The sequence below is a fragment of the Tauraco erythrolophus genome, chromosome 3 (genome assembly GCF_009769465.1).
Source record: "Tauraco erythrolophus isolate bTauEry1 chromosome 3, bTauEry1.pri, whole genome shotgun sequence".
Taxonomy (NCBI): Eukaryota; Metazoa; Chordata; class Aves; order Musophagiformes; family Musophagidae; genus Tauraco; species Tauraco erythrolophus.
The window spans coordinates 79,060,814-79,073,752 of NC_141467.1; the positions used below are offsets into that span (position 1 = coordinate 79,060,814).

Genomic DNA, 12,939 nt, shown 5'->3' on the forward strand with positions numbered 1-12,939 from the left:
CTCACATTCACAAAATTACCCCAACTCTCCAAATCCTTCTTTTGCCAGAGTGCTGGCAATAATCACGATAATCACTAGGCAGCTGATATGCCGAAATGCCCACCTATTCCACTGGTTAAGGATGTTTCACCTCCTCCTTATGATCTTTCATGCAAACACAGCCCGTTTTCCCAGAAGCAGACCGCAGCTTCACTGGGGGCCGGGGCATCCTTTGGTCCTGCATTTGTGCAGCCGCTGCAACAGTGGGGTGCTGGTACCGTGCTCTGGCAGCTCATCGCGATGCACAAAAGAGCCCGAAGCAGGTGTGTGCCAAGCCTCAGCCAGGCCACAGTGACTCTCCCGATAACGCCGTGCTGCCGGGGCACGCTCCCTCTGCAGCCGGGCTGGCGGGCGGGTGGGAGCAGCGAGAACTGCGCTCCACCGCCTGGGCGATGCCGCTTTTGACGGCTGCGAGGCGGGGCGGGCCGACGGGGGCTGCCGCTCCGCTCCGCACCGCCCGAGCGGGGCTGCGCCGGCCCCATGGGGCGCGCCCCCGCCCAAGCCCGGCAGCGCGGCCCCGCGGGCCGCCTGCGCCTAGGTACGCCGCCGCCGCGCTCCGGCCGCGCCCCCTCGCTCTGCCGCCACAGTTCCGCCGGGGAAGGTGCCCGACGGCGGGGAGGCAGGAAGTGAGGGGCCGCTGCCGTGTTATGCGAGAGCGCTCCCGCCCTCGGGGCCGACGAGAGGCGGGCGACGGCGGCAGGAGCGCGGGCGGGGCGGCGTCGCCCCAGAAAGAGCGGCGGGGGGCCCCGGCGGGGGGCGGCGGCCCCGGGCTGGAGATGGAGGAAGGTGAGGGGGGCGGCGGCGGCGGCGGCGCGTGTGTCACCCGTATCCCCCTCCGCTACCGCCGCCGCCGCTGCCGGCGGGGCTGCGTCCCGCAGCGTCCCGCGGTACTGTGTGAGGAGGCGCGCGCCAACGGCCGCCGTGGCGGCGCCGCCGCCGCCGGCCGTGAGCCGGAGGACGGGGAGGGAGATCCGTGTGGCCCCGGCTTGGCGCCGGCCGTGCTGGGCTGGGGCCGGGGGCCGCGGCCGGAGCCGCAGTCGCTTTCCCCGGCGCAGGTCATCAGTGTGGCCGGGGCTCAGGTACGCGCCGCGATCGTACCGCGCGTACGACGGTAAAACGCTCCTCTGCAGGACACGGAGTCGGCCGCCCGCCGTGGTGCCGGTCCCACCGCCGTAGCGGCTGGTGGCAGTGCCGGCTCAGGCCGGACCGATCCCTCCTCGGCCAGAGCGGTCCCCTCGGGCCCCCCTGGCGAGGCCTCCTCTTCCCAGCCCGTCGTTCGCAGCACGAAGCGGGAGGAAGCTGGGTGGATGGGAGCACAGAAACTTGGGATCTGTTTCTTTTCTCTCGCCCGGCATTGCCTCTGTGCAGAGCACCCCGGGGCAGCATCCGTCGGCTCCGAGGATGCCTCCGTGAGTGTGCTTTTTCTTTGGCATCCCTTCCGTTTCCCTGTTTGTATGTTTTAGTCTGTCTCCTCTCGCGTTTCGCTTTTAGACTCGCACATAATCTTTTTTCTCCGGGTCTCTTTTGTACTCACTGCCTTTGTGGGGACGAGGAGATGGCATTTAGTTTTCTTGGGAAAATCAGCAGAAACATGACTGTAAGTAGGCACCCAGAGAAATGCAAGAGCAAAACAAGCATATGCCATACTGTCCCATGGCATATTCCAGCCTCCCAGCTGTTCTCAGCTGGGATATTTTCTGAGCTGGATGGACATGGTTTCTGTGTATTTATTAGTCTTTGGTTGTCCTCCACAAATGTGTCCATCTTCTCTTGAATCTGTGTGAACTTTTCATTTACAGAACATTCTTTGGGTAGGAGTGATCTGCATGAAGGTGATGTGCAATGAGCTGGTTCCTTTTAGCCTGACTCACTGGGTTGGTTTGATAAATTCTTGTTCTAGTGTTAGAAAAAAAGGTGAATCACTGCTCTCTATTCAGCCAGCTTGTGTGCTTCACTAACTTGTAGACCTCTGGCGTGTTTATCTTGGTCATCCTCTTTTCCAGACTGAGGTATCCTGAACTTGCTACCTCGTTCCTTGTATAGGAGCCATTGCACACCTTTGATCATCCTCATGGCCCTCCTCTGAATGTTTCCCAACTCTGTCTTATCCTTCTTTAGATGAGAGGACAAGAATTGCAGACAGTGCTCAATTTGCAGGTGAAAAATGGGTTAATATAGTGGCTCACAGGAGCAATGAGTTATGCTTTTCTACAGTAGATAACACACAAATAAGTGGAATGCATGTTGTCTGAAAAAGGTGTACTGGGAACTTACAAGGAACTAGAAAGCAATCTTGGATGAAAAATTGCATGCTGGATAGAGAGGTACTAGAGGCTGTGTCATCAGTTCAAAATCTTAGATTATGTTTAATTGTCACCTTGTTTGACTTTCATTTTACCCCATTTAAAGGATTTGTAGAAGTGGAAACAGCATTTTTCTTGTTTGGGACAGCTGCAAGTGAAACGGAAGTAGCGTACTTTGATCTTTCTTTGTTATAGCTTTGAGGGGGTTAAACCACGGCGAGAGGGAATCTGTTGAGCAGTCTTGAGAACGAGTTGAAGATGATTTGCTGACTGAGATGTAGTTGTTTCAGGATTAGAATTTTCAATTGTTCTTTCTTTGGGAGTTTTCTATTACTGCTGCTGACTCTAGGCTTTGTAAGTGTGTTACACTTTTAATATGGCTCACTTATCTGCCTGAAAAGTGAAAGAAACGCCTTTTCCTCCAGTGTTCTCGCTGCTGTTGCTTTGGTCATAATTAGAATGACAAGGGCAGGCGATTCTCTTTCCAAGCACATATCTGCCCGTTCCAGTGATCTAGGATTTTTTTTCCCTCATTTTATTTTGTGTGGTACAAGTGATTTTTAATTGCGGTGCACTTGGTGTTTGCATTGCTGATTAACTTCATATACGTGACATGAAGAAGTACTGATGTATATTTCATTTTGGATTGACATAGTGATAAACGTACTGAACACTCTAAACCTTGTTTTGTTTAATATCTTTCCAGTTCTTCTCTTGTTTAGGAAAGTAGGCTTTTTCTGTTTATTCCATGAAAAATGTTATCATTGAGATTTTGGTTTGCTCAGAAAAATTTATAAATCGCTTTGAAAATCCTCTTAAAACACAAATACAGATGTCCTGATACAGGCAGACAGTTTATTTGTATTACTATCTCTAGTTTCTGACTTTTAAGTCTAATAGTTGGGAATTAACAGTAGACTGATTTAGACTTGAAGTAATATACAACTAGAGTAGTTAAAAGCTTTATTGTGGGATGTGAAGATTGACACTTCGAGTTTGAAATTGAATGGCTTTGTGAAAGAGATGTTTTAAATCCAGGGCAAATCAGTGGCTACAAAATTTCAAGTAATGTTGGATAGTAGGTCAAACTGGAGAGCTAAAAATTCTGAGGATGAGTTACAGTTAAACCTTTTCACCATGCTTCTAAGATGACGTAAATGTTGTGGGATGTCATCTTGAATATAGTGATTATAACAGACTTTTTGCAATGAGTCTTTTTGTGTGGAACCCTGCGCTCTGCGAATTAGCCTCGTTGCCTTTCAGGCTGTAAAATAAATGGGCCAGGGCTTCAAACTGCTGTTGTTTACAGAAAACTTAACAGAAACTGAAGTAGCCCTCAGTCTTGTGATGTGATCTACATGGCCTAGCAGACTGGCCTTTTTAGTTAGATGTTAGACTCGAAGTTCATGAATCTGCTTCATTCCAGTAGATCTGGAAGCAGGAAAAAAGTGATTTGTTTTTTTTACTTTATGAAAGCTCTCACCATATGAAAAACAGGCAGCTCAATTTAAAAGTAATGGACTAGCCCAGTTTTTGTATTACAGTAATGTACGTAGAACATTACTGTACTCTAAGAGTGTAAAACCAGGATGAGAGTAGAATGGAATTGGCACCAGTTTCTCCCAGTGTCTGTATCAACTTACCTAAACTACTGCTTTCCTTCATTTGTGTAATACGTTCACCATGGAATAGACAAGTTAGCTTCCAGTTTGGGTTCTGGGTAATCCCAGAGTATGGCTTCAAGAAAAAACTATTGGGTTTTCTAAGGAATACCATAGGAAGTGATTTCTGAATGGTTATATTTTTATTTTAGTAGGGCATATGACATAGTTTAATTGAGTCTTTTTGTCAAATGTATCTGCTGTGGGATTGAATCAGTAGCAATAACGGGCTGTTACCTGCTGCCGTGTGGATTTCTCAGTGTGCGATTCTAGGTATTGTATTGCAATAACTTAAAAAAAAATGTCTTCAGGGGCAGCAGACCTGCGACAGAGAAAGAAACAAGACTGCACAGAGTCTGACAAAATGGCTCCAGAGGAGCGAAACAAAGAAAACTCAAAGCTGGGAAGATCGCCAAAATGTAAGCTACAGAACTTTTAGCCAACTTCTGATTTTTTTTCTTTTTCATTATTCTTTTACATTTTATAGGAAGATATTTGTAGCATAGTAATTTACAACAGACTTATTTTCAATTAGGTTTTTGAATGTTGCAAGAAAAAAAAGGCACGCGTATTAGAATTAGAATATTAATTAGAATATTAAATGTCTTAATAATGACATTTTATGTATTGCAGAGTAAAGTGATAGTCCTGGATTGTTTCGGGTTGGAGGGGAGAGGAAGGGGGAGAGGCAGAGGGATTAAGAATCTTACTGTTGTTACTATTTGAGTACAAATAAATATTTTAATTGCTCCTGGAATTATCTTTCGGTTGGGAAGCCGAAAGGCATGAAGCAACGGTACTGAAACACGAACAGACAAAAAGTCCTTACAGCTTTTCAAGAAGCAGAACTAAAACCAGGTGTAATTTTAGGCAAGCACTCACCAAGCTAGCGAAAACTTTTATGTTAAAAGCGCGTACTAACTTGTGGGAGCTACGGGTGAAGTAGACACCCATTGAACAAATTTGTTAAAATTCAGATTAGTTCCTTTCTCTTATATTCAAAAACAGAATGGAGAATAGAATGTCTCAGTATTGATGTTAGATGTGGTGTTGCCACCTCTTTCTGTTAATGTTTTTAAGGAGTTTATGATGTTTGGGGTAAAATCTAGAGTTCGCTCTGTCTATTTGGAAGACACTTTTCCTTCTTGGAATTCATTTGAAAATGAAGTTTACTAGAGTGGAGAGAAATTTGCAGTGCAGTGTGTGAGTATTTTATCTGAGAGTCCTATGAAGCAATGGTAACAACTGGGAAAGAAAACTCTGCAGGACAGTAATAGTAAACCAGTTCTTGATATATCTGTGCTTCTGATGGTGTGATAATTCTGATTCCAGTAAGTTTACTTGTTGTCCAGAAATGAGTCATGTGTAGGGCATACTGTTTGTCTCTAAATCCTCTGGACTATTTTACTTTTTCACTGTCCCTTTTCAGATATGTTAATTCAGCGTTTTGCAAAACTTTTCTTTGGCTGTCTTGCGGCAGTCACTAGTGGAATGATGTATGCTGTGTACCTCTCAACATATCATGAACGAAAATTCTGGTTTTCCAGCAGACAGGTAAAGAAAAAGTTAAACTACTGAAACAAACCCCCACTTGTGTCCTTGAAATCAGAGCCAATCCGTGTCAGGTTGGAAATACTTGCTTGCAGAATCCCGTGTCCTTCTATTCAGGTGTCTGTCTTTGATATAGTCTCTTTCTTTATGTTTTCTTTCTTTCCTTTTTTTTTTTTAAGTGTTTCTTTTACTAACAGTAGTCTTGTCATAGAATCATAGAATGGTCATGCTTTTGTATGTTTTTCCATGCTATCCTTTATCATTGAAATACCTTGCTAAATTTTGGAGAAAAAACTGAAGCATACTGGGATTACATAAGCTAAACAACAGGAATGTATAGTGGGTTGGTTGTTGTTTTTTTTTTTTAAGGACCGTGTTATTTAGCGAAGGACTCTATTATTTAGTGAAGTATGGAAAGTTGAATGAAATTCAGGTTTGTGAATACGAAACGATCCTGTGGATCTTGTGCTGACTTATGATGTGGATTCAAGTTCCTCTGATTCCAAGCATGTTTGCTAAGTTATAGAGAGCATTATATACCTGACAGAGGTGCTGTGAAGATTAATGTTTTGTGGAATACTTTGAAGATGTACAGTGGAGTCATAACCATGTTCTGTATTACAAACCCAGTCTATCTGAAAATATATAGTCCTCTTTGAGAAGAGATTGCAGGAGGTGAATATATTTTTTTTTTTTTCCTAGGAACTTGAACGAGAAATTACATTTCAAGGCGACAGTGCCATTTATTACTCATTCTATAAAGAACTGCTAAAGGCTCCTTCCTTTGAAAGAGGTACAAAACCCGTTTATTTTATTAACCTTGAAAAGTCCTGTTCCTTTTGGAGACAGTAAAAAACTTGCAGACTGGGGAGACTGATTTTATACTCTTATACAGGTATATCAGTCAGATTTAATTAAAAGCTACATGTTGTCCTAACTTTTCAGTGCCTTTTAAAAAACAGTATTTAACTATCATGTATTCCAGTGGATTGCCTTTAATCAATACTCTGGAATAGGATTGATATTACTTTTGTATCGCCCCGTATGGAAGTTATGCTACATAGTGGATTTTCTGCCATGTAAATGTAATTTATGTTTAATGTGGGAGTAGGGTATGGAAATTACTGTTATTCATCCTCTGTCAGAAGATGGAACAGTTTCTGTCAAGAGTTGATCTGCTCTGTCCTGTCCCTGCCGGAGGTTTCTACTCCTGTCAGCTATGATCAATAGATGTTGGTGAGCACCGAGTGATGGGGACAGAAACCAACAGGAAGGAGAACAAACTGGGTGGCAATGATCTCCCCTTCCTTTGCACTCTTGCTCTTTATCCTGCACTGGTTCTGGAGCTCACTGACCCTCGGTCCCTAAACCAGCAGAAAACTAAAGCAATGAAAAGGTGAAACACTTTCATGCTAGTTTAGTGAGTTCAGAAGGACACCTGGGCTAGTGTGAGGAAAAGGCAAGAACTCCAGGAGAGAATAGGTATCGAACAGCCCTATCTCACAGCAGTCAGCCATTGAATTAGTTCAGTCCCCTCATGAAACCTTATCTGAAGCAGGTTAAACCTTGTAGGTGTAGTTTTATTGATTGAACAGTTTGCCAACTGATATGTAGCACGTCAGCAATATATAATAGCTCTGTGGTACAGTCAGTTTGTCAGTATCTCTGGGGAGATTACCCATGCTGTGAACAGATGGACCACCTCATTCAGACATGCTGCCTCTGCAAAAAGGTAGACTCATGTGTCTACTAGGTATTATGGGGGCACCCAGTTTTTGAAGGTGTATCATAGTTGTGCTGAACCCAGTTGTAAGTCCTGTAAGACCTGGCTTGGCCTGCAGAGAGCCAGCTGCAGACCACACCCCAAGGTATGCTCAGAGCTGGAAACAGTTACCTTGTTTGGCTGTTGCATTGTTGGAGTTTTTGTTCTCCTCCCCCAAATTCAGGTTATTTTTCCTCTTCCTTCTATTGTCCTAAGTAATGACAAGTCTTTTCTTTAATTGTAATATCTCAGAACGATGTATCCAGCTTCAATTTCATCTCAGTCTCATACAAAGGTGTATTAAGTGAGCAATTCTTAGAAGTCTCAGAAATGCAGGGCTGAAAAGGGCGATGAGGCCATCATATCTGACCTTTTAGTGGAAACGGGATTAATTCGTCCTGCTCATCCCTGTTAGATCTTTGTCTCACTTCTTAAGAAGCTCCTGTGAAGGTAATCTGTAGATAGCTAGTGCCAGGGCTGCATCAGTGTATTACTGAAAAGACTGCACTTCATCTGGTTAGTTTTGGGCCTTCTATTTAAAGACTAGATCAAAAAATGGTAATAACTTTGTTGCTAAATCACTAGGGTGGAATGGCATCTGGCACAGAAATTTCTGCTTCCTATAAAATTAGGAGTGGTGAATCAGTCAGTAGCTTTAATGATCAAATCTGTTTCCCCCACCTTTGAGTACACTTTGACTTCTTTTATGGGCAGCAACAGTAAGTGATTCCAAGAATAATATTTTTTTTTTTTGTCTATAGGTGTTTATGAGTTAACACACAACAATAAAACAGTATCACTGAAGACAATAAATGCAGTCCAGCAAATGACTTTGTACCCAGAATTGATTGCCAGTGTTTTGTATCAAGCATCTGGTAGCGAAGTATGTGCATTTCTCCTACTTTCTGTGCTTTCATTATGGTTGTGTGTGGGGGGGGAGACTTTCTGTGCTGTACGCAGTGAACACATGGAATTTTTGTTGCTCACCAGGTCCAGGTTCTCCTCAATTCTGATCAGTCTCTGGCATAGGATTTTGGGAGTTTATATGCATTAAACTTTTCCGTCTGTTGTTCTTTACTTTTACAAACCACTTAGAAATGTAGAGGGTATCTGGGCTGTCCCTTAAAAACAGGAAAGTTAGCTCCTTCAGAGTACAGAGGTCTGTTATAGTGGTAGCCATCTCTACCCATTCCTATATTGATAAAAGGGAAAAACACTTTCGTAGATAAACCTTTTGTCTCTTTCTACTCTGATCGGGCTTTGTTCTACTTATGCTGCATACTTGTGTCCTCCCATTTAGCTTTCTTTTTTTTTATCATTTATTTATTTTGGAACTGTTTTTGCTACATCTTTACTTCTCCAAGTTCCTCCCCTACATAACTTCTTTCAGTAGTCCTGTGAACTTTAGATCTCACTGCAGTATAGATTCGTTACATCTGATACATACACTGTTCACACTAAAGCAACTACAAAAATCATGGCACTAGCAAGCTGAATCCTGAAGCGTGCTCTTAATTCACACTGCTTTGTTCACTCTGAGCCCAAAATGAAAGCATGCTCAATACTTTTCTAGAATAGGGGCTGTCTCTTACCTGTTTGCAAAGCACCTAGCACACTGTTAGCAGTATGCAAATAGTAAATAATAATAATTTCCAGCTTCAGCTCAGTTGCCGCTATGTCTCTTTGTTTTTATTTTTAATTTCAGGAAGTTATTGAACCAGTGTATTTCTACATTGGTATAGTTTTTGGACTGCAGGGAATTTATGTGACTGCTTTGTTTGTAACCAGTTGGGTTACCAGTGGGACTTGGCTGGCAGGAATGCTGACTGTAGCATGGTTCATTATTAACAGGTAAGAAAATCATCTTTATACAATCTACTTTGTCAATAAGGCATTTGAAAATATTAGAGCAAATTGAAATGCTTTCTGTTAGACTCTGTGTTCTCATTGTGAGAGCAAGCTCTTAGGCTGAATACAAAACATTTCTGAGAGATGCACTGATTCTCATGATGCTTTTATTAATGGAAAGGCTACCTGTTGTCTAGACCAGCCACGCTGCCAGTTGAACTGACTTTATTTACGTGTGTGAATGCAGGAGTATTCTCACACAATTCCACTTTGCAAAAACATTCCTGAGAAGGTTTTGGGTTTGTGCTGGTGAAGAATGAAAACAAATTTCTGAAATTGCTATAAAGCAGAATTGCTCTCTGTGGCCAGCTCTAAATGTTGTGACGTTTGTTCTGTTGCTTAGAAGGAAATGACCAAGTGCATTTTTCTTGTAAAGAGTCTTTGATACTACAAAAAGCAGATGAAAAAAAGTGAGTTTTTGTGCAAAGTGGAATCTTTTTAGATTATCCTGATCTCAAGATTTTTTTTATTTTAGAACACTTCACTTGCAAGAAAATATCCCTTCCCTTTATGAAACACCACCGTAATAGGGAGACTCGTTTGGGCAATGAGAACTTGTGTTCAAGTCCCTCGTTTGTCACCAAGTAGCTCTGGGGCTTTCTGTGAGCTTGAGAGCACTTGAAAGAAAAACCTATAGAGGAGCAAAATGTAAGAGATATACCTTTAAAGCTGAACTGTTGGGAAGAATCTTTTAGGAGTGTGAAGTCATCATGACCAAATCTGTGATTAGTAGCTAAAAATACTGTTCATCAAACTGGTATGAACAGTGGAAAGTAGGAAAAATGGTGAATAAATCTGTATTTTTTTTTTCAACAGCAAAGAAGATTAAACACTGTTAACAAATTGAAAGGTCCAGTAGTTAAAAAAGCTCCAAATATGCCTCTGTAGGAGGCCTCAGAGGTAAAAATGAAAGGTGACACTTTCAAATATCTAAATGATGAAGGAGCTTGAGGCTCCTTTTTAAAAGCGTAGTAGACACAAAGAAGGCTATGTACCTCTGAAACTGATACCTTTGATCACATTTGAAAGTGTGTCTTGTGCTTCTAAGTCACTTTAGCACTTTTTAAAACTTTCTCCTACAGCTCTAATTGTGCAGATACTGTCAAGTCATTCCGTGAGAAGACCCTGCTGCTGTTCTGGCCCATGCTCCCCATCCGTCTTTAATCTCTTGTTTTGCTGGGCAGAATTTTCCCTGTAGACAGAGTATCTGCTGGTGCTGCTGCTATGAGGGAGCACTACTTTGGATTCTAAGTATGTTGTGCTCGACCACCTAAATAATTTATTTAAAACATGTTGTATGGGAACTGAAAGGAGTCTTTTCTCACAGCTGTGAGCTGATTTTCATTGTAAGGTGAACAGCTGCTGTTACGGCAGCAGTCCCCTGCCTACGGACATGAGACCGTTTACGTGAAGCTGCTCGTGGCCAGAGAAGACTCCGTTGCCACAGCGCAGGTTGGCAGAAGCAGTGTGCAATGTGTCTGGCTTGCACAGTCTTGTGGTGGGTCAGAAAAGGCTGGAGGCAGATGCTTTTTGGCTTCAGTCCTATAAACGCCACCTAATAAGGAGACCTGCCAAATAAATGAGTAAAGATTGGACTTTCCATGCTGGTACTAAATTTGTGACCTGTATCAGCAGCAAAATTGTGTCAGTATTATTTTACACCTAAACCAGGAATAGTTTGCTTGCAAGGCCACACTGATAACTACAAGTGACATTTCGGCTTTCCTTGACACTTCTGTTCCATAAATCTTTTAATAATTTTGTTTGTCTGTACTTTATTCTAGGACAGATACAACAAGAATTGATTACTCCATACCATCAAGGGAAAATTGGGCTTTGCCATATTTTGCATGTCAAGTAGCAGCTCTCACAGGCTATTTAAAAAAAAACCTAAATTGTTCTGCTGAGGTAAAGCAAAATTAATTTCTTAATAAAGAGTTGCTGGTAGAACTGTGCTCTAGAGTAGTTACCTCTGTCACTGTTGCCCTAGTAGGCAGAAAACAGTAGATGTTTTTTTGTTTCTTCTTTTCAAAACAGCCACTCGGATTTCACCTAGGCATGTGCAATTTTTGCTAAGTAACCCATGCCCTACCCTTGTATGCCCCCACGAGGGTTCAGAGAGAACAGTGTGGTAATGAGCTGTGTGCTGTCTTTTTAAAATAAACTGATGCAGAATTTTTCCTACTGTGTGAACTGTTTTGTTCTTCCTGTTGCTTGGAGAAGATGGTGGTAACCTCCTTTCCCTGTCTCTCTGTCAACTGTTTCTTCTAATTGGCTTGAAATATTTTTCAATATTTCAGTAATGACTTTCTTCCATCTAAGAACATGTTAAATATGTATGAAGTCAGTATTTTAATTATTTCTTAAAATAATAACTAATTTCCATAGTTTCTGTTTTCATGACCTCTCAGTTACTTAGTGACAGAAATGCATAGGTATGACATTAACGTGCTTCTTTGTTTTCTTCTCTAGAAGTTTTGTTACCTTTTGGTGAGTGCTTCAACATATACCTTCATGATGATGTGGGAATACAGTCATTATCTCCTGTTTGTCCAGGCTGTTTCTCTTTTTCTGCTAGACAGCTTTGCCCTGGCACAGACAGAGAAGGTATTAGAACTCTTCAACCTGCTGATAGTTGGGGACTTAAATACAGCCTCAGAGGTGCCTGCCATACATACTGCTCAGGAGCTCCAAAGGGTGTAGGCTAAGTGACGGCTTTGAGTGTTTTGCAGCCTGGGTCCAGCTGAAGTGCATGTCACGTCCATCGAAAGAATAAGATGGTTTTAAACTCACTCTCTTTTGGACTACTGTGTTTGAGACAGCTTTCCTAACAAAAGGGTCAGAAGCTAAGCAAAGCTTCTGAGACCTGAAACGTCCTTGGAGAGCTGAAAGAGTGATGAATGATACTCAGTCATGCATCTTTTTTGGCCTAGTTGCCTCTTCTTTTCTTTTACCGATTCACGGCACCGTGGGCTTGACCAAAAAACCGCTGTGTTGGCTCTGTGCAGTTAAGGAGCTCATTTTCACCTCGAGTGGTCGCCCGCTACTGATTTAGCCAGTAAATAGGCTGAACAGACACTGAAGGCCAATTGGTTTTTCAATACGAGAAAGTATTTGAATGTGTTCTGCAAAATGTTTCTTGGAAATGTTGCAACAATAAGGCATTTTTACTCTGCCTGTTGCAATGGTATCTATGCTACTTTGTGCCTTCTAGTTTCAAAATGCATGCAATACAAATTCATCACCTCTTCTTTCAATTGTTTTTTCTTTCTCTTGTTCCTCAGTAGTAGGAAATGTTTGATCTATTTTAGTCCAAAGCAAGATGCTTAAAATATAAGGGAGAAGATGGGTGAATCAAGTATCAGAGTTTATGAGATCTACTTATCAATTAGTAAATGACGGAAAGTATCAGTAACAGTCTGTGTATTCCTGAGATAGGTTAAACGAACAAGTTACTGTGAGGGCAGGAAAAGTGCATGTTGTTGACAGTAGCCAGCTCTTTCCCACAAATTGTGTGTTTCCAGGTTACTGCTTCATGCTTCATCACAGTAAGATGTTACAGAATGGGGAGACTTTGTAAAATACTACTACTTTTGGCATTTTTACAGAATTCTTGTGGAGTAATTGACACTAGTTACAGAGGCTGACCAGGATCATTTTGATGTAAAGTACTTTCCAGAGCCAAACAGTACGCTGCTAGATTCATGAGTTAGAA

The 12,939-nt window shown here is 42.5% G+C and overlaps 1 protein-coding gene across 1 annotated transcript in view; it reads left to right on the forward strand.

Annotated features, from left to right (window-relative positions):
• Positions 1-686: 686 nt before the first annotated feature.
• The window catches only part of DPY19L4 (dpy-19 like 4), a 33,636-nt gene continuing 21,383 nt past the window's right edge, over positions 687-12,939 (forward strand). The window contains exons 1-8 of the mRNA XM_086608748.1: positions 687-825; positions 4,315-4,422; positions 5,433-5,557; positions 6,257-6,347; positions 8,078-8,199; positions 9,022-9,167; positions 11,009-11,132; positions 11,697-11,831. Coding sequence (XP_086464874.1) covers positions 687-825; positions 4,315-4,422; positions 5,433-5,557; positions 6,257-6,347; positions 8,078-8,199; positions 9,022-9,167; positions 11,009-11,132; positions 11,697-11,831 — 990 coding nt within the window. The remainder of the gene's footprint in view (positions 826-4,314; positions 4,423-5,432; positions 5,558-6,256; positions 6,348-8,077; positions 8,200-9,021; positions 9,168-11,008; positions 11,133-11,696; positions 11,832-12,939) is intronic.